This window comes from Xiphophorus hellerii, chromosome 10 (genome assembly GCF_003331165.1).
Source record: "Xiphophorus hellerii strain 12219 chromosome 10, Xiphophorus_hellerii-4.1, whole genome shotgun sequence".
Classification (NCBI taxonomy): Eukaryota; Metazoa; Chordata; class Actinopteri; order Cyprinodontiformes; family Poeciliidae; genus Xiphophorus; species Xiphophorus hellerii.
The window spans coordinates 26086314-26112359 of record NC_045681.1 but is presented as its reverse complement, the minus strand read 5'-3'; the positions used below and the strand labels follow the sequence as shown (position 1 = coordinate 26112359).

At 36.7% G+C, this 26046-nt stretch overlaps 2 protein-coding genes across 2 annotated transcripts in view; one reads left to right on the top strand and one right to left on the bottom strand.

Annotated features, from left to right (window-relative positions):
* Positions 1-7139: 7139 nt before the first annotated feature.
* On the bottom strand, positions 7140-23099 carry LOC116727480 (EF-hand domain-containing family member B-like). Its single transcript, XM_032574936.1, has 3 exons — positions 23012-23099; positions 7437-7618; positions 7140-7340 (listed from the first exon to the last, which is right to left on the bottom strand). The coding sequence occupies exons 1-3, from the start codon at positions 23097-23099 to the stop codon at positions 7194-7196; spliced, it is 417 nt and encodes a 138-aa protein (XP_032430827.1). The 3' UTR covers positions 7140-7193.
* The window catches only part of LOC116726979 (formin-2-like), an 86873-nt gene continuing 83570 nt past the window's right edge, over positions 22744-26046 (top strand). The window contains exon 1 of the mRNA XM_032573967.1: positions 22744-24676. Coding sequence (XP_032429858.1) covers positions 23109-24676 — 1568 coding nt within the window. The 5' untranslated portion in view covers positions 22744-23108. The remainder of the gene's footprint in view (positions 24677-26046) is intronic.

The following is a 26046-nucleotide window of genomic DNA, read 5'->3' as shown; positions in this document are numbered from 1 at the left end:
ATTTAATTAACAGGAGTTTGTTTTTTTTATTACAGAATTTGAATCAGGTGAAGCTAAAGTTTTTAGTGTTTTCTTCTGCAATTTCAATAAACAAATGAATATAAACCAGTTTTTGCTCTTTTTTTAAAAAATACATGTTTGTCTCCATCTCCACAGATTCCACGGAGAGCTAAAACCAGGGACGTCTCCTGATTGGATGGTAACAACCGTCTGGCACTGGCACTGGAAAATGGCCGAGTGAATTCACTTTGCAACAACGTCAGGATTAATCTGGAGAACTGACTGCTGGATTTAAATGGTTTGAAACAACGCACATGATGCAGATTTCAGTCACGGGAGAAAAGACTCGTCAGTATGATGGAAAAATATGTAAGGTTTTACATATCAGGACATAGAAACATCTTCAAATTGTTTTAAAATTTGGGTAAATACAACCTCAAATGAACAATTTTAGACGTATTGCATCATTCTTCCAAATGCTGAAAATCTTGGAAAAACATAATCAATGACAGATAATAGAATAGAAAATCCTTTATTGTTAAAAAAACTGTTGGAAAATTCAAGTGTAACAACAAATATACTTAACAACAAATATACTTGCAAATGGAAGCATTAATATTGAAACTATGGTAAGAAATATAAAACCTGAACATGTAGATTTTGGAAATGAAACTGGGAAGGGTTCTAAAAGGTCTCAAATTGACTTTAGTTTTCAACAAAAGAATTTTAAAAATCTTTAAGTGAGAGCTATTATGTAAAATGTACTTTCATAAAGCGTTATGTCATGTTATAATGTTATTGAGTGTTATTACTCTGACTCATCCATTGCATGGTTGAGAAATCCTTGAATTTTAAGATACGACTATGATGCAAAGTCAAATTTCCTTTAAGTTGTTTTTGAAACATACAGCATCTTCATAAAACTGGAAATAATATAGTTACTTGACTGTGCTGTAAAACGGCACGATGTGGGTCACTCTTTTTGTATTTAGCCGAGTTTATTAAATTAATTAAAAGCAGATTTGGGTGAAGCAAAATTCACTTTTGAGTAAAAGTCTCTGGTGCTTGAAGAGAATGCAGAAAGCGAATCCTTTGTACTGTATCCAACATTTTGCTTGTTTGTGATAATTTTGTCCTAATTAAAGAAAGAAAGTCTCCATTTATATCAAGTACTAGATATAAATGGCCCCTGGGCTGCACTTTGGACACTCATGATTTAGCTGGTCTAAGGGTAAAAATGACTCTCAAAGGAAACAACCAAGCTGGTGTAATGGGACAGACACTGCATCTGCAAATATTGCTCTGAAAATGTACATTTTGTTTGTCTGTTGTTGCTTTTACCTTATTTTAAGACCTGTTTAAGACTGTGTACTTGTACGTTCTTATATGCAAAGCTAAGCATTGAACATGGGTGAGCCTGCTGTAAGCAAGCCCATATCCCACTTGAATTATTCCCTTGATGCCTTCAACGCTCCAGAACTAAATGTTGCCACAAACAAGCTTCACCTCCACTCCTTTAAGTTAGTTGTTCTTTTTTTTATGACTTTACCAACAGAAACCCATTTGACATTTCATCAGATAATTAAGTACGCAATCCCCAAAACAACTTGTTGAGCCATAAACTGAAAAAAATCAACTATCTCTTTTTTACTCCAAAGTCTAGAATGTGACTCGGGACGACTGAGTTTTATTATTTTGTTTAAATAAAGTGCTTGATCTAAACTGAATATGCCACTCCTGAGCTTTATTTTTACACTTCTACTAAAACACTGCATATGATTAAATATGTGTTAAAATATAATATTTTTTAAAGAAAACAGAGATGATCCTAATACAGTTACAGAATGACAACAGAAAAAGGGGGTGGAGCTGTCCGTTGCTGGTTGTTATGGTAACCACCAACCGTCAAGAGCAGCGTAACAGAACTGGCAACAGCAGTAAATGTCAGGAGAAACAACTTCCTGACTAAACAAAATACATTCAAAGAACAAATAAACAAATTTATTCAAACTTTACATTCATAATATTGTTCAAATAAAACCTTGTAACACATATTACGGAAGAGGATTAGGGCCACCAAAAAAAAAAAAAAAGAGTTCTGACTTTAATCTCAGAATTCTGAGTTTAAAGTCAGAACTCTTTTTTTTTTCGGTGGCCCTAATCCTCTTCCGTACACATATAGCAGAATGTTTCTGCCATTTAAAATATATAAAGCATATTTTAAGGCAAAAATTGCACTTTCCTCTATTAGACAGTTGCAACACATCTTAATCGTTGTCTTTCAAAGAAGAGAAGTTGCTGTTGTTGATTTTCTGACCAGATGCATGTTGAAGAACACTTCTGTTGAATGGTGTTAGGATGTGTGTTCTTTCACCAAACGTTAGCTAAAAAGTGTCAAAATAGGAGGATTTAGCATTTATTGGTGACGCTGGTTGCCCACTTGAGGGCACTGGAGACCTGTAGACATCTCCACAGCTTTTCCTCTCATGAAGTGAAAGCTGTAGTTTTTCTTCTTGAACTCTCAACATCTCTTTGTCCTTTAATTTTGTGCTTTTCTTTTGTCTACAGGTTTTTAAACTCCCTGCTTGTAATGCAGACATCAATATAAATACTGCTGAGTCATCTGGAAACTTCAACTTCAGTCAAATATCATGAAAAATTATTTCAGTCATTTAATTTAAAAGTGAGTGATTTAATTCAAGTTTTTAAAGGGAAAATTTAGACTTTCTTAGCTTTACATTATATTTTAATGTTATTCTGTAATCAGAAACAAAGTATTGCTTTGATTCATTCTAGTCCTGCTGGGAATTTTAAAAAACGCATACTTTTTAATCTCAACTTCCTCCAGATTTTCAAAAGTAAAAAACAAAACTTCTTCTGTTCTGTGTAAGTTTTTGTTACATTTTTACTGGTCATCTTCAAAACGTTCATAACTAGCTTCTTTCAAAAGGTCAGTCCTTTAAAAATACGCCATCTTTTCCTGGGATCCTGTAAATGGATGTTTGTTCAATTATTTAAATTGATTGATTCATCTGGATGCTACATGATCGCATAATCAATTCTAACTTGTGGGTTGGCCATCAAATACCTTATCAGCCAATAAATGCATCTTTTTTAACATCTGTACTGTTTTTTTATGATGCTACGGTGCTATAAAATTAAAAAATGTAATTTTTTTTGCAAGAGAGAAAATTTAGGCCTAAGAAAATATTCCAATCTCTATTTCATCTGATGGTTGATGAACAACGAATTCTCCTCTTTGGCTGTTAAATTATATTAGAAATGTCTCACCTGTTTCTGAATACTGTGTCTCATTGCATTCTTCCAACTGGCTCCTGCATTATTAATTAATACAAAAACCTGCCCTGGGAAACAGAAAGGTTGCTGTCATTAACAGCTCCTTCATTCATTTGTAGCGGCAGACATGGAGGATTAGTCTAATTTTTCTATGTCTGGAAGTTTGCGTGGGTTTTTTATTTTTTATTTTTTGGTTCCAGCTGAATCTCTCGTTGAGTCGTAATGAGATTAAATGAGTGTTGCTGGCCCGGCTCATGTCAAGACTCGAAAGAATTTAGCACGCCTGTGAATCACTGAAGCACACAAAAGCTGACGTTTTCTCGTAGTTTCTAACTGTTAAATGTTTTTTTTTGTTTAGATTAGTCGCTGCTGGGTGCCAGCCAGCGTCATTAATTTAATTAATCCAACCCTTCTAATGGGATTAATCTGTCTCACTCAGTTTAATGTTGGCTAATATAACACATTTTGATGTGTTCTCCATAAATCTTTAAAGAATAGCATACAAATTATTGAATTAAAAATACATTTTTGTTGGTCTACGTTATACGCTGAAAAAAACCAAGTGATCCAACTTTTAAAAAATGTATACAAGTAATCAAGTTGTCATGTAAACAAACGTAAAGAGATCCGATTGCATGCAGCAAATTAAATTATTATTTTTTAAAGTTGGGGCCCCATTCACTTTTTTTAGTGTACTTTTCTGAGAAATGTACTTTGGGGTTTTCAGAATCTGTGTCATAATCATCAAAAATACAGACACAAACACAAAATATATCTCTGTGTGTAATGAGATGAGCTGCACTTTTAGTTTCAAATTTCTGAAATGCACATACTTACTAAAAAAATAAATAAAAGACAAGGAAAGATGGAGGTTTCAAACCTAAAAACATGCTATCATCTGTCAAGCATGATGGTGGCTGCATTATGCTAAGGTTTTTTTTTCTTTTTTCTGCTGGTTGCACAGAGACTAATGTAATATTCTTCTTATTTCAACAATTAATAGAAATTGTGTTGTACCACATTTTTAAAACCATTTAAACCCTAAATATTGGGAATGCCACACATTGAACTAAAATAATCTTAAATTAAAGCTGCAAGCAGCCTCGAGCGGCCCTCCCAGCTCAGCGCCGCTCCGTCCTCCTGGCGATACGCACCGATGCGTTCGGCAGCGCAATCCGACGAGGCACCAAAGATCTGGTGGAGATCCATTGATGCAGTGAGGAGATATGATATCTCAGCTATATCATATAGCTGATGGATAAACCCAGGGGGAGTCAAATTACTTAATTTCTCTTAGACAAAATTAAATATTTGGGTTTATTTTGGTTCATCAGAACCAGAACGTCAAGGTTCTCATTGTTGAGTGTGCCTTGCAGCTGTGGTCAACTGTTCACATAAATTCAAATTAAAAAATCCAAGATGACAACCAATTTCGTAATGATCCGGATTCATACATGTCAATAAACGCATGCCCAATTTTCTGAAAGATTGTGGTTGCTGGTGTCTCTTCCAGCAACAGGGTTTCTTCACTTCGCGTGACATCCTTTTGGGGGTCGCCTTTTGCCATATTGGATTTAATTCGGTCGAGTTTTACTTTCAAAACAACGATTTCCTTGTTCAGTTCATTGTTTTCAGCTTCAATCCATTCAATTTGTTTGGTCTTCTTGCTCAACGTGTGCTCTGCATTTTCTTTCATGGTCTTACATGTCCGTTCCAGCAGCACATTGGTTCTCGATATGGCCTCATAATCAGTTTTCAATCGTTCTGCTGTATGTCTTTTTTTCTCCAAATCTAAATTGAGTTGCCTAAATTGTTCTTTATAATATTTATTGCGATTTACCAGCATCTCGTTTTCTGTTTGCCAGCTTCTCCCATTCCTGGTGTTCTGGCTACGTTGGATGCGCTCGATTTTTCTCATTAACGTTGCCACCATCTGTTTAAGCTGCTCGTTTTCACGCTCAAACTTCCAGCAACTCTTCTCTAAAATGCCTGTTGATGTCAACAGGAAATCATTTTCTCCCATTGCAGGGGCTTTTATGTCTGACGAAAAGAAATCCTTCTCTGCCATATTTACTGTATGTCTCTGTGTCGAACCTAAAACTGCAAATGAATTTCTTTGTGGAATCTGGGAATACAGAGACAGTCACCAGTGATGTCACAGAGAGGATGAGTGACATCACAACTTCACATCAAAGCCACAAGAAGTCTGTTGCGTGGGTGGGGGAAAAGGGGCGAGGATAGTTTTTTTTTTCACAAGTATTCGTGTTCTTTTCTTTTTATTTAAATTTACAGATATTGTTGAATGGAAAAGAAGTAGAAGAGATTTAAAAAATAGCAACATGTAATTAAAGCCGCAAGCTGCTTGGTGGCCCTCGCAGTTCAGCGCTGCTCCGGCCTCCTGGTGACCGCGGGAGCTCTGGCGACGCCGCACTCCAGCCACCGCAGATGCTCTTGCACAGTTCCCGCATCTGTCCGCCAGGGGATACGCATCGATGCGTTCGGCAGCGCTCCCTGACGATGCACGAAAAATCTGGTGCAGATCGGCCAGAGGAGATAAGGAGATATAGCTGATGGATTAACCAAGGGGGCACAGTGGAGTCAAATTACAATGTGATGCTATTGGGCTCTGTAGAGATTCACATGAGTCAATCCTAACAAGTTTGGTGCAAATTGGATGATGCATGTGTGATTTAGAGACGATAGTATGCAAACGGCAAGGGATTGAAATTTGCCATTCGGCCACGCCCACATGGTTCAGCCAGCAACCAGCATTGACAGAATTCATCATCATGTCATTGTATGTGACCTGGCACAGGTTTTTTTTTTTTTTACCCCTCCAGGGGGTATTTTTGTGGGCTCTAGTGTCCCTTAAATGATAGTAGGCTGACAGGAAACGGGGAAGAAAAGGGGGGAAGACATGCGGCAAATGTCGTCGGTCCGGGAGTCGAACCGGCTGCGTCGAGGACTGAAGGCCTCCAAATACGGGTCGCGCCAACTGCTACCACGGCACGCCCGACTTGGCACAGGTTTAAAGCTAAATGAATCAAAGAGTAAAGTAAGGCATCCAGTAGAAAAAACAGGTGACTTCCTGTTGAAAGTGGGCGGGGTTAAGGTGATGTCATCAATTGACTATGTGAATGTGATCAGGGCTGGCCTATAATGAGACATAGAAAGTGTGATCCATCTGTGACCTTATGTGTGGAAGTTATTGCACCTTGATGTTTCATGGCGAATAGTCAAAGTTTGACACTTAGCCACGCCCACATGCTTTGATGTATAAAAAATCCTGTGATAACTTTTGACCTTCAATATCTCAAGACTCTCCTGAGTGATTTTGAAGTCTGTATCTCAAAAGCTGTAGGACAGATTTGATCAGATACATCTATAAAAAATAAGAATTGGCGTCTTTGATCCAAAATGGCCGACTTCCTGTTGGGTTTGGACCATGGCTCCATGGTCCAGACTTTTTTGTAGGTCCTGACAAGATACACATGTGTACCAAGTTTCATAATTCTGGGTTAAAGCACGGCTTGGGGCTGGTCATTTAAAAACTTCTAGGGGGCGCTGTTGAGAAATTAGGCCACACCCACTAATGACTGTTATGGATTCCTGTTGGGGTGTGGATAAGGATCGATCCTAGTGAGTTTGGTGCAGTTTGGCTTGAAACTGTGGAATTTAGAGCCAAACGCATATGCCAAGTTTGGTGAGTTTTTGAATATGATAAAGCCTCCAAAAAGCCACCTCTTTAGGGTGACAGAATCATAACAATAAACAGTACGATTACAATAGGCCTTCGCAGCGCTTAGCTGCTCGGGCCTAATAATAAAAAGAAGAAACGCTATGATTACAATAGGCCTTTGCAGCGCTTAGCTGCTCGGGCCTAATTATGAATAATTTTAAATTGCATGTAGTTCCTTTAGTGTCTGACGGAAAAGCTCGACACAAACTTCCCCGCTGGGTTTCTTCATGGACGCCAGCTTCCAGGCCTCCTCAAATGTCTCGTCAGAAATGTTCACACCGATATTTCTGAAAATCTCCTCAATCTGTGACAGAGAGGTTAAAAGGAGTCAAAAAGTACAGCAAGATGAAGTAAATGTAATTGAGCAAAAGCAAAAAACGACTTTGTGTTTGCGGCTCACCTCCTGCTTGGTTCGAGGACCGAAGTAATGCTTCGCGTCAACTCCATGGAGATCAGGCACTGATGGATGCAGGAGCTCTGGAAGTGTGGCTAAATCCCCGTAGTCCGTTCTGTCGCTGATTCGTCTGATGAGTGGAGGTAGAAGGTCGTAGCGTATGAATGGGATCCCGTAGGTGCGACCACCTGAAAAGGAAATGATTCAAACAAGGAAACTGATCAGTTATGGAATCCGCAAATAGAATTAAAATTAGGTCAACATAAAGTTGGTTTGATTAGTTCAGCCTTTGTCTCACCCAGTGATAAACAAATAGTGTGATGGCTGTTTTTTGTGTTAGTTGGGAGTGTAAAATATAATTAGTATTCTCTTAGTCCATTTTAGGGTTTCATATCAGTCAATGTTAATGATTATGAATTAAATTTTTGTTTTAAATATCTGAAATGCTGACAAACTGGCAATGTGGCCTCCACAGTTTTCACTCTGCTGTTTTTTATTTTAAAAATAAGTGAGGCAATATATAAAATAATAGGTGAGGTAAAAGCAGTCAAAACGTTAAGAGATGGTAATCTATTGGTGTTATGCAGAGATAGAGATCAGGTGCAGGGACTAATGAGATGCAAGACATTATTGGGAAAAACAATCAAGCCACAAATACGGCAGGACAAAGGAAAAGTAATGGGAGTAATATATGGAGTATCAACTGATCTGACAGAGGAAGAGATTAAAGATAATGTAAAAGGAGCTCAGGTGATTAAAGTGAAACGCTTGTTTTTTACAAGAGAAGGAGTTAAAAGTCCTGGTAAGTCAGTTATGTTAATCCTAGAAGAGGATAGATTACCTGAAAAGTGATGATTGGGTATGTCAGTTATACAGTAAGGCAATACATTCCTCCACCAACCAGATGTTACAAATGTCAAAGGTTTGGACATATTGCTGCTGCTTGTAGAGCTAAGACTAGGTGTGCTAAGTGTGGAGGGGAGCATGAGTATGGGAAATGTTCTGAAGGAACTAAGTTAAAAAGTTGCAATTGTGGTGGGGAACATAGTGCTGCATTTAAAGGATGTGAAGCTCATAAAAGAGCAGTGCAGGTACAAAATATATGGGCAAAAGAAAAAGTTACCTATGCAGATGCAGTTAAAAAGGTAAGTAATTTAAATGTTAATGCTAAAAGCATTTCTGTGCCCCAAATTCCATCTCAAACAACAGAGCAAATGCAGAGCCAGAGAACTTCAGGAAGTACAATGATGATGGAGAAAAATACATTTGTTGCATTTATTGTGGAAGTAATAAATTGTTCAGCACAGACAGTAGAACAGAGCAAATTAAAATAATAATTAAAGCGGCAGAAAAATACCTTGAGATGGAAGACTTGTTTTTTGAGTCAATCAGTGCAGTTTTAACAACTGGGATAAATGAAAGTCAACAGTCCAGCAGTGGGGAAATTTGATTGGTTGGTTTTATCCATATTACAGTGGAATGCAAGAAGCTTAATTGCTAATGGCCAAGAGTTACATTTTTTTATTGAAAGACAGCATGATAAACCAAATATAGTATGTATTCAAGAAACCTGGTTGAAACCATCACTTGATTTTATTCTTAATGGATATATAGCACTACGTAAAGATAGAAATCCAAATGTAGGAGTAGGGGTTGCTATATTTGTTCAGAAAAGAATTAGTTATAAAGTTCTGAATATAAATGAAGAAATAGAAGTTATAGTGGTTGAGGTATGGATTAGTAAATCAAAATGTAATATTATACATTTTTATAACCCTTCTAAAAAAATAAGTAGAGAAAGACTTGATGCTATTTATGTGAAGAAAAATAGAAGAAATATTTTATGTGGAGATTTTAATGCTTATAATACCTTATGGGGGAGTAAAAAGACAGATGAAAATGGGAACATAATTGAGGAATTTATGGATGATTATAATTTAACTTGTCTAAATGATGGAAGAGGTACTAGATTTGATGTAGGACACGGAGCAGAATCTGCAATTGATCTTACTATAGTGTCAAATCAGATAGCAGGAATTAGTCAATGGGAAGTAATTAATGATAACCCCCTTGGAAGTGATCATTATCCTATCCTGCTTAAGTTGCATAATTTTAAGGTAGTAGTTGAAGAAAATTGGTATCCTAAATGGTTAGAATGAGGGAGGCTAATTGGGCAATGTATAATAAAATAGCAGGTGACAAACTTATGGAGATTATGCCACATTTAAGCAATGATATTGAAGAATTAAATTCAGTGATTACAAATATAATATGTGAATCTGCAGAAAAGGCCATCGGCAAATCTACTGGATTAAGAAAAGAAAATGGTTCCTTGGTGGAACAATGAATGTAAAGAAACTATTAAAGTTAGGAATAGAGCATTTAGAAGGTTAAAAGTAAATCATTCATTTGAGAATTTAATATTATACAAAAAAGCACAGTCTAAAGTTAAGAGAATAGTTAAATTATCTAAAAAGAGTTATTGGAGGGGTTTTTGTAGTACAATTGGAACAGAAGTTAAAGTAAACGAGATCTGGGGAATGATTAGAAAGATGGGAGGAATTAGAAGGGATTTTTTTTTTACCTATAATTAAAGATAATCAGTGTGAAGCTGTAACAAACAAGGAGAAAGCAGAGATGTTTGCTAGGTCCTTTGTGAAAGTGCATAGTTCTCAAAATTTATCAAATGAATAATTATCATGGAGATTGAAAATGATTGAAGATAATAGAGAAATTTTAAATAGGAAAGAGATAGATGGAGGTGTTTTAGATAAAGATTTTACATTGTTTGAAATGAATAGAGCTTTGATTGGAGTTAAGAATACGTCTCCAGGTAAAGATGGCATATGCTATAAGATGATTGAAGAGTTATCAGATGTTGCTAAAGGAGTAGTTTTAAAGTTATACAATAAAATATGGGAACAAGGTGAATTGCCCTCTAGTTGGAAACATTCAGTCATTGTACCAATAGTAAAGCCAGGCAAGGATAAAGTGGAGGTAAAAGGTTATAGGCCTATTGCTCTTACATCTAATTTATGTAAATTGATGGAAAGAATGATAACTAAGAGATTAATGTATGAAATGGAAAAAAGAGGTCTTTTATCTCCTTATCAGAGTGGTTTTAGGAATGGACGGACAACTGTAGATCGAATTGTTTGTTTAGAAAATGAAATAAGAAAGGCTCAGGTAACTAAAGAAATTCTCTTGGCTACATTTTTTGATATTGAAAAAGCATATGATATGCTTTGGAAGGAAGGTTTATTAATTAAGATGGATAAAATGGGAATAAAAGGGAAGATGTTTAATTGGATTAAGGACTTTTTAAAGAATAGAACAATAGAAGTAAGAGTTGGGGTAAATTATTCAAATATTTATGCTATACAAAATGGAACTCCACAAGGTAGTGTATGTAGTCCATTGCTTTTTAATATAATGATTAATGATATTTTTGATACCATAGATTTTAGAATTAGTAAAGCATTATATGCAGATGATGGGGCATTATGGGTGAGAGGAGGCAATATTAGTAATTTAAAAAATAGAATGCAATCAGCAATTAATAAGGTTGAAAGATGGTCACATGAATGGGGGTTTCATTTGTCTGTTGAGACACAAGTAATATGTTTTTCAAGGAAAAGGGTTAATTCTACAGTAGATCTTAGACTATATGGGCATAAATTGAAGCAGGTAAATATTGTAAGGTACCTTGGAATATGGTTTGATGTAAAACTTTCATTTAAGATACATATACAAAAGATTATTGATAAATATAAAAAAGGCATTCATATTTTGAGATGTCTGTCAGAGAATGATTGGGGGGCGACAAGCACATCTTTGAAAAGATTGTATGATGTTTTAATTCGATCTGTGTTGGACTATGGATGTATTGTTTATAAGTCAGCTGCAAATTCTTTGTTATTAGATTTAGATAGAATCCAAGCTAAAGCACTTAGGATATATTGTGGTGCTTTTAGAACGTCTCCAATTCCTGCTCTTCAGGTGATTACTGGAGAAATGCCACTGGACTTAAGGCGGATGAAACTGTCAGCAAATTATTAGTTACAATTACAAGGACATGAGGAAAATCATCCTACTAAACAGGTATTCAGAGAATGTTGGGAGTATGGCCGTAACATTAGGAGTTTTGGATGGGAAGGAAATATTTATGCAGATCAGTTGGGGATAAATAATATAGCATGCTGTAAAACAGTAATTAAATCTAAAATTGCTCCATGGTTATTTGAATTGTCAATAGTAAATTTAGAAACCAAAAAATAGAACAGTCCTGTGGAGGTTTGTATCAAATTATTCAGCAGTATTTAGAAACAATGTATGAAAATATTACACAAATATATACAGATGCATCAAAAGAGGAAAATGGTAAAACAGGAGTAGCAGTTTATGTTCCGAAACAAAAAGTTTTTATAAAAAGAAGAACAACGGATAATTTATCAATTTTTTCAGCAGAAATGTTGGCAATTATTTTGGCATTGCAATGGGTGCTTGAGGTGAAGCGTAAGGTAGTTATCTGTTCAGATTCAATGTCTTGCTTAACCAGTATTATAAGTGAGAAATCTGATAGCCGTCAAGATCTTTTAGATGAAGTTAGTTATTTGATATATGGTATAAAGCAACAAAAGATAAGTATTCAATTCACATGGGTTCCAGCACATAAAGGAATTAGGTAATGAAAAACTAGATAAGTTGGCTAAAGGAGTAGTTAAGGCAAGAGAAATTGAATATGATGTCCCACTAAGTAGAGAAGAAATAAAAGTAATTATTAAAGATAAAATAAATAATATATGGCAGGAGAGATGGAATTTAGAAGAAGAAGGCATTTACATAAAATACAGAAGGAGGTGATCATAAGAAATAATAGCATAATGAATAGGAGAGAGGAAATATGGATAAACAGGTTGAGGATTGGGCATACTAGTTTAAATAGTGGTTTAAAAATAATAGGGAAACATCCATCAGGTGATTGTTTTATTGCGGGGAAACAGAAGGAGTAGAACATGTGTTGATTTATTGTAGGAAATATATAAAAGAGAGGAAAGAGCTGGAGAGGGTAATGGGGAATTCAGTAATTATGGATAATTTATTAGGGAAGCATCGATCACATTACATATTTCAAGCACTTATTAAATATTTAAAAGATACAAAATTAGCTGAGAGGATTTAGTATGTATGGGTGTGTGAGTGTTTAAGTGTAGAATTCCACTCGTCATTACTTCCAAGTTTGGGTTTATGTGTAATGGGTGAAACAGCACCCCCTCCTGGAGGTTACATATACTGAACACAGACATCTCCTTGCCAGTTCATGAGAGATGGGCGCGAGGTAGGTTCACTGAGTTTAACGCTCTGGTAAAATGTTATGTTAGCTTGATGCTAACATGAAATGCAATTCCTCGTAAGGTGCTGTACCTGCTGTGATGAACCTGATTCCTGATCAGCCGTTATTCTGTTCCATACAGATAAAAATAATTTCATCTCATCCTGTCTCCTGGCCCTTATTCACACAACGCAGAATTGAGTTGAACTGAGCTAGAACCCGATCACGATTACTGAGGTTACATAAGTATGAATATAATTTAGTAATTATTTATTTATTATTTGAAGATGTATAGTAAAAAATTAATTTCTGAAGTTACATCTCCGTTCAGTTGATGGCGGTAATGCACAAAGTCTGTAAACTGCCATAAAACGCAACAGAAGAAGAAGAAGAACAAGAGGACCGGAGTTTGACGCTTGTGCTCTTGGCACCGTTGCCAATAAAGGTTGGTGAATTGAAGTAGGCATTTTACACATCCACTAAAGAAAATAGTTCCAAAGAACATTTGAATAAGGAGGACGACAATATTTATTTATTTTTGATTGAGCACATTTTTGAGTGTTACATCGGTTTTACATTTGTTAAACTGATGTAACACTCTCAAAATTAATCTTGTGTTTCTTGGAAAACGTAAAATTAACTGCGGATGGATATGCGGTTTCACACTCCAACTTATTCTCATCAGTCAGTTGGCGCGGAGTCTGCAGGTTGATTGTCCTACGAAACAATCTGTAAGTACGTGTCTTCTGTCTGTTTTACCTGTATTGTATCAAATTTTAGAAAATGCCAGTTAAAGAAATGTGCTGCTCGTAACAGATCAGATGACCGGCGTACCCCAAAAGAGACTTAATTATTTATTTATTTTTTTAATCTTTTCCTGTGACAGTTTTTCTGATATTGTTAAAACACACACAATAAGTCATCTACCATCATTAAGGTAAGAATATTTTGGTGCAGAGCGATTTCAAACTCCGTACTGTTCTGGGCCATAACATTTTCAAATATTGCGGCGCCATTATTTGCTGAGCTACCATTGGTTCATTTGAGCGCCAACGCGGCAGAATAAATTCGGTTCACTAAAGAATCTAAGTTGCTAGCAGAGTTTGTTTCAAAGTGTCTTGACACAATAAAACCACTTACATGATTTAAAAAGAGTAACTATTGTGCTTTCATTCTATGTACATGAGCTTTTAATAATCTTTCTCACAGTCAATTAAACCAGCATGCATGGGTGGGTCTCATGCATGCTGGCTTGGCTGGGACCCACATGCAAGGGTGCTTTTTTTTTTTTTTTTTTAAATGAAACTGCATTGAATCGTATTGTTGTGGACTAGATAGGTAATGATTGGGCATTAGCATTTATCTGGGCTAACTGCATGAGCCCCATATGGTTAACCTAAAATGGGAGCCATATTGTTGACCCATTTGGGCTAAATGTAGGGGCCTTATTCAGCATTAATGTGGGCTAGCTGGGAACGGGACAGAAATGGGCAACACTATATGGGGCACATGTGGTTTCAGTATATTTGGCATAAAAGCTTTTTTGTAAATAGGATGACGGTATAGTAGTTAATATTTTTAAATCCTTTTTTTATTTGTAAGTGACACTTTGAAACTAACTCTGGCAGAACAAAGCGCTTTAATCTGCACAGTTTTGTGTTGGTCTATAGAGTAGTCTTCAGTGGCCACGTGTGAATCAAAGATTGAAAGATTAAGAATTTCTTTTTGATGTTTTTGCAATATTTTAAGTGTAGCGCTTGTTCTTTAGTATGTGCAATATTTCAGGAGTGATTTTAGTGATAATTGCATTAGTGAAACTGTTCAGTGTTTACAATATATGGCCATAGTGATTACTCTATACCAAGGGTCTCAAACTCCAGTCCTCGAGGTCCGGTATTCTGCAGTTTTTAGATGTGCGACAGGTACAAAACGCTGGAATGAAATGGCTTAATTACCTTCTCCTTGTGTAGATCAGTTCTAAAGAGCCTTGCTAATGACCTAATTATTCTATTCAGGTGTGGTGTAGCAGAGGCACATCTAAAAGTTGCAGGACACCGACCTTTGAGGACTGGAATTTGACACCCCTGCTCTATACAAAGGCTGTTTTGCCTTAATATTATTTTTTTGGAAAAGCCCAAATGTTATATTAACTGCATTAATAAAATATATTTCTTTGCAGACTTAAAAAGCATCAAACTGTGAAGATCACCTATCAACGATTTGAAAAAGGTAGATTTATAAATTTGATTTTCATAAGGTTTTGGGAATTAAATGTTTTGTTGCAATTTTATAACCATTTTATCAGGTAAGCTTTATGTACAAATTGCTACTTCTGCCAAAACTGACAGTAAATAAGACTCTATAATAACATTACACTTAGGAAATTCCTTAATCATGGCTAACATAGACCACAAGTCTATGTTGGGGTACTGCTTCTGAAGAGTGGTTAACATTTAGGGATAAATTATGAACTGAAAGTTGAGTCATTTAACAACGGTTAAGTTATTGCTTTAGCCACTGTAAAAGATCTAATCGATAATGCTTTAAATGATACTAAGGCAATTAGAAATGAGCTTAACATTAATTTTGTCAATGTGCTTTCAAATTTGTCTGGAGAAATTAAGCTGTAGAAAAAAGCAATTTTAAGTACATTCATAGAAACAAATGCAATATTTCTCAGTGGCGTGTGCAAGGGTGACATGATGCAAGTTATAAATTTTCAAAATAAAGAAATCCCTTGACACAAATCAGTGTTGAAACAATTTTTAAATGTATAATCAAAATTGAATTATTTTCTAGATTTTGCTAATTACTTAATGAATTCATTTTTTTATTTGTATACTTGTTGCCAATATTTGAATGAGCAGTGCACTGATTAATAACTGGATAACCAGTTGCATCAGTGTCATAAAAACTGTGACATCTAAGACATGTACATTTATTTTATGATTCAGGGATGCTGTCTTTACTTAGGTTGTTTGGTTGTTGCACTTCTTGTGAAATATCAATTTTAATTCCATACTAATTTTACATCCTGAAAACTCAATTTATCCTTGCTTATCACCTTTTCAATTTCAACTAACGCATAAAGTACCTTAATAGTAAAATTCTTATGATTAATCATTGTGTTAAATACAAAAGTATTTGGCAAAGACAAAATTATATTTCAGTCTTTAGACAAGTAGTCTATCATATCTTAGTAAATAGCCATCTGAAATTGTGCTTTGTTTGTGTTTCTACAGACTTAAAAAAATGGATTACTATTGTAGTTCTCGGACAAAAAGAAGACAAATTAAAGCCAAAGTTTGTGAGCATTTAAAGTTTTTGGAAGACATCAAGGTCAAAAGTGGCACATTTTCTGATTTGGATTGTGCTTTGGAAGTGGACAACCAGATTCCCAGTGAAGAGTGGAACTTTGAAGCTCATTTGAGTGAAAAAGAGACTGATGCAGAATTTGAAGTTGAAAATGAAGAACAATCAGTTGCTTGAAGAAAATGTACTGCCAGTAGCATTGAAATAGATTTGAACAGCACCTCTGAAGAAATTGTTCGCACATGTACACTTAAAATTAAGCTTACTGACTGGGCAGCAAATCGAAATATCTCACACAGTGCATTGACAGAGCTGCTACATATTTTAGTGTACTATGGTTTGGATTTACCCAAGGATTCTAGAAGTCTTTTGTCAACTCCCAAAACCTTTATGTTGTGTAGGAGATAACTGTTTTGATGTTGAGGGCAAAGTTGCTGTAATAAGAAATATAATACAGTTGTTATCTGGAGCCATGTACACTTTTGTGTGTCAATTTTATGAACAACAAGACTGTTTCTGCAGATACCCCATTGATTCATCTTGTCTAGGTATCAGAACTGTGACACAACTTTCTGACCATCTTTATGGTGTATCGGTGACAAGCCTGACAAAAAAACTGGTAGTCCTTCCTTTGCGGAACGGTCATGTTGTCTTTCCTCAGTTACATGACCACTAATTGACTTAATATGAACTTCCAGCATGTCCTTCAGCGTCATGGAATTCATTGAAGAATCAACAGAGGGAAAGACGTTGATGGATATTATCCCATCATGTTGGTTTACAGATGAAAACAAGGTTCAGTGCTTCTGGCCAGCAGGTGTTGGTATAAATGTCACTAAAGCAGTAAAGCAACAACTACAGCCAGATGCTTCATGGAAGATATGCTGTGTGCGTGTTCTTGGAAATGCAGGTGACATTTACTTGTATGAAAATTTTGAAAACGTGAGCTTTAGATTTACAAATGTGTTGATCCTTTTTTTTAAAAATTCTTTTCTAAAGACTACTATGGAGAAGCATGACGAAAGCTTACAAGGGCAGAAGCAACATCGGATCTTCAAACAGATAATGATATCCCAGAAAAGTGACGTAGAAGGTAGTGTGGAACAGGGACTTATGTAACACACAACTCTAAATCTTCTGTCTTCCTAGTTGTCAACTCCTTTACCCATTTGGTTTGCTTTACGTTTTCCTCATCCTTCAGGGCTTAAAGGAACAACATATTTGTAAGAATGGAAAACTACCCAGGAAAAAAATGCTAAATCTGAGAAAACAGAAATCTGCTTCACTCCTGGTTGAACCACCTGAAGGAGCTGTTTTTCCGATGTGTACAATCAATGATGTCCTGGGCATGAATGAGAAGCTGGGTGACTCAGACTTCATGTATGGAATTGTAAGTTAAAATTTTGTTCCTTAAAAATGAACATTAAATTAGGCCAGTGGCAGTAAGCAATTAATTAATGACCCAGACTCTTTACCCCTCAGGTAAAGAGTCTGGGTGTTATTCTTGACAGCACCCTTTCTTTCCAGTCTCATATTAACAATATTACCCACTCAGCTTATTTTCATCTACGCAACATCAACCGTCTTCGCCCCTCCCTTACTTCCCATTCCGCTGCCATTCTTGTTCACTGTCTTGTGACATCACGCCTGGACTATTGCAACTCCCTTCTGTTTGGTCTCACCCAGAAATCTCTTCATAAGCTTCAACTGGTCCAGAACTCAGCTGCCCGTATCATTACTGTTAGGTAAATTGTATTATTAGTAATTATCAAATATTTGTTGTATCATGTAGCCTTGTAGTTACATTTAGATAATGTTTCTGTGTGTTAAATAACTTTGATTCTATCCTGAGACTTCCCTGGGAAATAGGGGTGACAGCTACTCTCAGCAGCTGTTGCCCTGCAGGACTTCCTACAAGACAGAGGTGTTAATTGCTCCCAGCAGAGTTTTACATGCCTGACAATAAACTCTGCTCTGTGCTTCTTTGTGATACAAAGCCGTTGCTTTGAAGCTATGCAACGTGTCTTATTCAACGCCGTTCTTGGAAGCAAAAGGGATCTAGAGTATAGATAACATGTGTCTAGAAGTGAATGTTATTTAGCGCTGCAACCATGTGATGAATGCTTTGACTCCACCCTTTTAGAGTTGCAGCGCCCCTTGTGGCAGGGTTCCTAAAGATCAATAAAAGAGAGGAACAGACAGATGTGTTGCAGAGCGGTCGGAGATTTGTAACTGTAAACACATCTCTGTCTGCTCTCCTCGCGAGAAACAAAGAATCTAACTCTCTTGTCTTTCCTGTATTTGTTTAAATTGTCTCTAATAGGTATTTAGACCTGACAATTACTAAAACCCCATCCATGCACCACATCACTCCTATCTTGCAAAGACTTCATTGGCTGCCTACCAAGTTCCGCATAGAATACAAAATTCTTCTGTATACTTTTAAGGCTCTTTACAATCTTTCCCCACTATATCTTGCCAATCTTATTCATATTGCCACTTCCTCTCGTTCCCGCAGATCATCCTCCTCCATCCATTTGTCTGTCCCCTCTGTCCGTCTTCCTACCATGGGGAGCAGAGCTTTCAGTCGCTCTGCTCCCCAACTCTGGAACTCATTACCACCTCATCTTAGAAACATAAAGTCATTCCCTAAATTTAAAACCGAACTTAAAACACACCTTTTTAGATCTGCCTTTTCAATATGACACAATTGGTTTGCTTGATTTTTATATAGATTTTTTTTTTTTACATAGATTTATATATAGATTTCATATACATACATTGTTGTGTATTTATTCTACCTATTTTTAATTGCTACATTTTATTGTTTTTGTTACTTTTCGCTCTTTGTATGGTGTCCTTGAGTGCCAGAAAGGCGCCTTTGAAATAAAATGTATTATTATTATTATTATTATTATAAATTAAAACAAATTTCCATAATTTATTGTTTTTCTGTTTCTACTAAAAACTGCATGACAAGTATTCAGTCTGGTGTTTAGGTCTCAACTAGCCATTTTTTGAAGTACACATTTGTTTACAAAGACTTCATAATTGGATATTTAAATTGTTTTCCAGTTGCAGTGCTCATTGTTCATTAGAATTTAAAGTTTATCAATCTTTGAGAATGTGTCCTTGCATTATTTACTGTTATATTATTTGAAAATGGTCGCAAAACATTTAATCACAGTAACTTCTTGGAATTTATTGTCCAGAAAAATTTATTGTGACAGGAATCCCTTAAATTGGTACATAAATTAATTGCCATTTTGTCCATGTATAAAATTAAGCATATAAGCTATACATGTGTGAAACAATAGCAAATCGATTAATAAAACTTACATGTATCATGTATCCTGATTTTCAAATGTTGTCTTGTAATTGTCATTATATTTAAGGTTGCCATGGTTGCAGAAATTGGAGGAGCGTCCTTAGATGACACAATACGACAAGCTATGCGATTCCTGATGTCCCATGAATTAGCAGTCCAGTTCAACCTGTTTGGCCGACATGGGAAACACCAGTTTCGGCACCTGCGTCTCTTTGATGTTGTGTATGGTAAATATCAGTTTTTATGGTCAGAGTAACTTTTCTTTTCACTTTTTTTCCTTAAACAGTTGTTAATTTATTTTGTTTGTCATATGCCTTTTGTTTATTTTTAGTAATCTTTTAGGTTAACAACTGAGACTTCAATTTTTGGTTTTATTCACAGAGTGTTCTTTCACTCAAGAACTTGCTGACAAAATTTTAAAGCAATATTTGTATTTCAAACAATATTAACAAAATAACTATAAAACCATGATAGAACCTTTCTTATATCAGTATAAGACAGATATAGATGGACATTTTCAATTTAAACTAAGAATCTAGTGTGTGTTTTCATAATAATAAAGACTCGAGTGCTTTTATTTTGGCAGATCTTTACAAGCATTTTTGCCCCATGAAGGGGGAGAGGCAAATGTCATGAATGTTACATTGTACTAAAGTAAAACGTTAATACAGTTTCTACCTTTGTTTGTTATTTTAGGGGCACTTAAAAGAAATGCATCCATCCATGGAATCACACATAAAAATACGGAAAAGGCACTCTCAAAGTGGTTCACTGGAGCCCGTGACAGAGGTGGGAATAGGAGAGTTAGAGCAACTAGGGAGGCTGCCAGTTCTCACTCAGGTGGGCAGGTCTTCCAAGAAGGACAGTTACAATAATATGCAAGTTTTCAAGTGTAAGCATACGTCTAGGTTATTCTCAAAGGTTTTGTGAAAGATCTGTGTGTATGTGCCAGTAAACAAGTTTGTTGTTCAAAAATGCCATGTGAACAATTTTGTAGATTTTTTGTTGTTGTTAAAGAGCGCCATTTGCTCTTGTGGCACCATTTGCTTTGTTAATGAAGTTCTAATAATTGCTGAGGTATAAAGTAACTTCTGATTACAAAATAAAAAGCCTTGACCAAATGAAATTTCTTTTTCTTTTTTTTTAAACAAATTTTGTGATAAAGCGTTTTAGGACTTTGGTTTGTTTAAGATTGCATATCTATGAATGTAATTCATTTCAAGGTTAGGTGAGAACAACCCCATTGTTCCTACAAGGATTAAGGCATCTGGCTCCCACTGAAAACCCAGTCAGGGCCTGTAAACCAATATGGGCTAAAGCATATGGGCCCATCATGGAAAATGTGGAAATACTAATTTGTTACCCATGCTAGCCCAGGTGAAGTTCTATTAAGGCCCAGTTCTGAAAGCACATATATGAACCATGCATGGGCTTCATGTAAGTAAATCATCTGGGCCCCACTGAAAACCCAGTCAGAGCCCATTAAAATCTACTTGGGCAAACCCATGTGGGGCCACCATGGAAACCGTGGACAAACCCACTTGTTACCCATTTCTAGCCCAGTTCAGACCCAATTGGGGCCCAGGTAAATATTACTGAAAGCACCCTAGTGGGCCACAGATGGGCCTCGTGTAAGTAAATCATCTGGGCCCCACTGAAAACCCAGTCAGAGCCCATTAAAATCTACCTGGGCAAACCCATGTGGGGCCACCATGGAAACTGTGGACAAACCCTTTTGGGACCCATATTGTCTGCCATCTTTTATCCCTTTTATATATGGGGCCCACCTAGGTATGCTGGCTGGGAAATGGCTGAATTACTTTTAATCAACAAAATCTCCATTGCAAAATTGAATACATACCAACAGTGCTTTCAAAGACTAACTGAATCAAAGTTGCAGTTTGTACTGAGAGAAAACCATCATGCATTCTCTTGCTTTGTCTGCTTTTAATGACATCATCAAAAACTGCAGACTCTTAAATGTATTACCTAAATTCCGCCACTAGATGGCAACAACTGAACACTTCCATAGTACTGTATAAACCTGTGAAATGTCCACAAACTGACATACAACAGCACACTGCTCATCATAAAGGAGATGAGGACATATTGGTCTCAAACTGTTCTTACATAAAGGAGCAAATTTATAAATAAAAAAGCAACACAAAATATCGTGTATTTTTAATGGGACATTATTTTCCAATATCTTATGTCAGCTGCTGTTTGTTACTCCTGTTAACAGTTTTAAATAACTGACTCCAAACTAAGCACTTACTTTGCTGTAGTCAGTACAAATCATAATCACAAGTAGCTTAAAAAATTGACATTTACATTTATTGTTAAATATTCAAATTTACAATGTATGATAAAACCGCTGACTAAATTTGGAGTTAAACTGATGCATTAAATTCAGCAAAGGCTTTTCCTTTTCTCAGAAATTAACTTGAACTAAACTTGATGGGTTTTGCTCCTCTGTCTTCCCATTGATGCAACACCATTAGATCTTGATACAAACACAGCCGAAGGATCAATGCCGTTTTTGCTGATCTATTCTTATGTTTTATCCTTACTCATAATTGAATATGATTTCAAATATAACTGAGTAACTTTACTCAAAACAAATTAAAGTAAAAGTTCAGGTTTTGTAAACAAATTAAGGTTATAGACCTTAAGTTGTAATTACAGCAATACGAGTAAATTTAACTAATTTCCAACCTCTATGCCAGAACCAAAATATATATATATATTTTACATTGCAAAGTGCTTGCCTCATAGACTACTTTCTGCATTATCCATACAGGTTGACTATAGTACAGTGAAATATTTATATTTTTATTTGTTCTGGTTTGCAAAATGAGCCCCTCAAAAATCAATATCTTTTGCAATCCGCTAGGCTTTTAGATAGCCTCGTATAAAATGTATTCATTTTATACAATCAGCTGAATTCAACAGTGTTGCATAATTATTTGGAGTGAACTGGCTTTTATGTAGTTGAATCTGAATGTGACTAAGCATAACTAGATGCTAATTAAGCTATAATTTGAACAGAATTTTTACTCTGTTGGACTTCATAGAGATTGGATATTTTGTGCTTCAGTTCACTTGTACAAACATTTGGGACAGGTGAAATAGTTTTCCAAAAAAACATAAATTTTGTATTGAGGGTAACATTTTAATATCCCTAAGCTTCTTTTTTGGAATATTGATAGAACATGTAGAAAGATGTCGGAGATTCATGGGAAATGTAGTTGCAAACTGTGAAATTAGCTGCAGTGGCAAGTGACACCGCCGAGGACTGAGCTTTGTTCCCACTCCAGTTGCTGCACAATCCGTTAGGTCTGCCCCCCTGTCAGAGCTCCAGGGAGAACATAGAGCTGGCGTCATCCTTTCGGCAAACCAAGAGAAGGAAGGGGGAGGGTAAGACAGAAATGGGTAGGAGAAGGAGGGTTCTCTGTGTTTCTACTGCATCAGCGCCAGCATCACTGCCTTCGTCACCGGAAAACAACAAGGACTGACTAAAGCTGAGACTAAAGAGAAAAAATACTGTTAGCAGCAGCAAATCTCTTTCCATCAAATACGGATTCCCACATTAGGCCACTGCGTCTTCACCTTCCTTAGCCAGAGGCATCATCTCCCGAGAGAGAAAGAGGTCTTCTAGGAATGATTTGAGAAGAGAGGACGACAGCCATCGCTCCATCCTGTCAAGATGGGAAATCAGGAGGCAAAGCAAAAGAGATCGGGTAATGGAAGCTATCCTTCGCTAAATGAAGGATGGAGGGAAGGAGGAGGGGATTTGACAAAAAGGGGGGGCAAGAAACTCGGCAAGCAGGGAGGTAAAGGAACAAACAGCAGTGGAGGAGGAGGGACTCATGGCACTGGACCAGGTAAAAAACGAAATAAATCTGATTCCAAATCCTCCGTTTTTTCCCTCCGAAAAAGAAAGATAAACCTGAAAGGAAAGGGGGATACATGCTCATCAATACCAGGTTTAAATGAAGATGATTGGGCTTCTCAACATGATGATCTGGACAGCACCAAAACACCTGACCTGTCTGCAGATGAACTAGGACACTCAGATTCTGAGGCTGCATTTCCTGAAAAGAGAAAGAAATCAGAACAGGAAAACAGGAATAAAGATAGAAGAGAAGATGAAAAGTCACATGTGCAATTGAAAGCCTCAACAGAAACCACATCACCCACAGAAGAAGCAGGACAAAAGGGGGGTAGCTCAGGATCGGACACTGATATATACAGTTTTCATTCAGCAGCTGACCATGAGGATTTACTTGCAGACATCCAGCTGGCTATTAGGCTACAGCATCAGCAGCAACATGATGGGGAGAACGCAATCTCAGAGGTACATGCAGGTGGAGCGGGGGACCTGAATTGGAGAGCAGCAGAAGAATGGACTAAGAAAAGTAATAGGGTGGAAAAAGAAACTCATCAGGAGGTGCTTGGTATGACTCCAGAACTAGAGGTGGGCTCTGATGCACTATCATTCTTAGAGACAGAAAGTCATGTTTCTGTCAATCACACAGACTCGCTTCCAATGCTGTCAAGTAGAGAGACATACCTGTCCTCTCACACAGAGATGAAGGGACAGGGGGAGGTCCAAGAAGGGCTGGGACCACCAAAGTTAAGTATGAAGACGAGAGAGGGACAAGCTTTTCTTTGTATTGCTACAGGCACAAAAGACCAGCATGTGGACATCTCCATGGCAACTGGAAGTCTGACAGTCAGCCCAATCACTATGGCAACCTGTGACAATTGTTCACCTATAGTCTCAATTGACAGTGAAGGGAAATGTCTGGGAATGGTGGAGGAAGCAGAGTTCAGTCCCCCTCCAGTCAGTAATAGTAAAAGTACTGAACATGCAGAAGGATTTAGCTCAGGGGCTGTGTTTGATGAAGATGATGGTCAGTTAGGCTCAGGTACCAGTGCAGAGTCCCTCGAGGACTGTGTTTTGACTGGTTCCAAATCCAATCAATGTGCTGCTTCTTGTAATGGTTCCTCACCCTCTGACCAGCTCTGCAGCAGGGACAGCATCTGCTTTATCACACTGACTCCCCAGGGGAGCCCAAAGTTGGCAAAGCAGCTCCTCAAGTCCACCCATTCCTCCAACTTTTATAGCCATGTGGTGAAATCCTACCCCACTATTTTTCCATCCTACATCAAGACCACTACGCGACAGCTCAGTACCCCAGGACAATCCCCAGCTTTATCTCCTTCCCACAGCCCACTTTCTCCACGGAGAGCCCATCTTCACAATCGAAGGTACATATGCTACTCCTCGTGCTTGTCATTTAATGATTTTTCATATTTGTACTCCATTTTGTGTTTTTACAGAAAATTATCCCAAAAATGAGACTGCACATTTATAATCTGATTCGTAGTTATTTATACTAAGAATGCAACTGAAACAAAATTAAACAGATTTTCAGAATTATCTTAGGATGCAATCTTTAAGCTATGGAATAGGTAAACAATAATTCACATTGTCACTACATTAACTGTACATCAAATAGTTTGGGATAATGGGATTTGAGAAGATTAACAAAATCAAATTCAAAAAATACTTTGAGATCCCAAAGGGAAATTAAATGTTGTTGTAACTCATATTAAATCTTCTTCACAATTGTTGTAGATTGTGATGGTTGTTGGCAGGAAAGATCTGTAGTGGTCTGTATTACAACAAATTTGAAGAAGCCTCTAACTGAAGACACTATGTTTTTCCAATACAGTCTTATGAAGAGGATGGCCAGGCTTGTCCACAAATTTCATGATTTTATGGAGAATCCTTCTTTGCAACATCACCTTCAGATGATTTTTTAACAAATTAACGTTAAAAAAGCATGTAAAAATTATGTTTTTCTCGTGAATGAAGTGATAACTAGTTACAGAAAAGCTAAGCCTACCCAATTGTATTATCTGTCAGCAATCTTATCAGTCTGGTTATATAATATATAATGTTTTTCTATCAGTTTCTAATCTATCAGTAATCAGCCTAAATGGCAACTGACTTATGGAGTCCTAATCAAATACTTGATTGAATGGAATGAGAGTGTGGCATATTTGTCAGAGGTCATCTGCAAGGTGCTGGAAAGATGCACAGTACAAGGTCATAGCAAGAATGTTCATTTCCACGTTCAGTCTCTGAGCAGGTTGATGTAAACAAGTATGATTTATCAGATTATGAAGTGGTGAAAAGCCAATTTTTGTAATTAATTACATACATGTCTGATAAGTTATTATACAGATCTCACTAAACCAAAGCAAACCAAACAACAAACTATTCACAAAACAATTTATTTGCCTTCATCAATAATGAGTAGAAAACTGCTCATTTATCAGGCAAATTTTTTTCCTAATGTGCAAACATTTTAAAACTAGAACATAGACCTAAGAAATTGCTGATTGGACTACAGCTCGTTTTCACTTTTGAACCGGAAGTTATTCTGGCTTTAACGCGTTTTTTTTAAAACATGAATGTTCTCGGTGATCCAAAGCCTCTTGCCACAACTGCTACAAAAGTTTGGTGACAGCTCACCCAGCTCTTTTCCACAGTTTGGGCAAAAATGGCTACGTGACCGTATTCCAGCTCCAAACAAGCTGTAGTTCAATCAGCGATTTCTTAGGTCTCCCAC

Coding starts and splice junctions, on each gene's coding strand:
- LOC116727480 (XM_032574936.1), bottom strand. CDS start 23,099: ATGGAGCGATGGCTGTCGTCCTCTCTTCTCAAATCATTCCTAGAAGAC. Junction 7,619..23,011: donor GATGCCTCTGGCTAAGGAAG/GTGAAGACGCAG, acceptor TTTCCTTTTCAG/GTGGTCGCACCTACGGGATC. Junction 7,341..7,436: donor GTCCTCGAACCAAGCAGGAG/GTGAGCCGCAAA, acceptor TCTCTGTCACAG/ATTGAGGAGATTTTCAGAAA.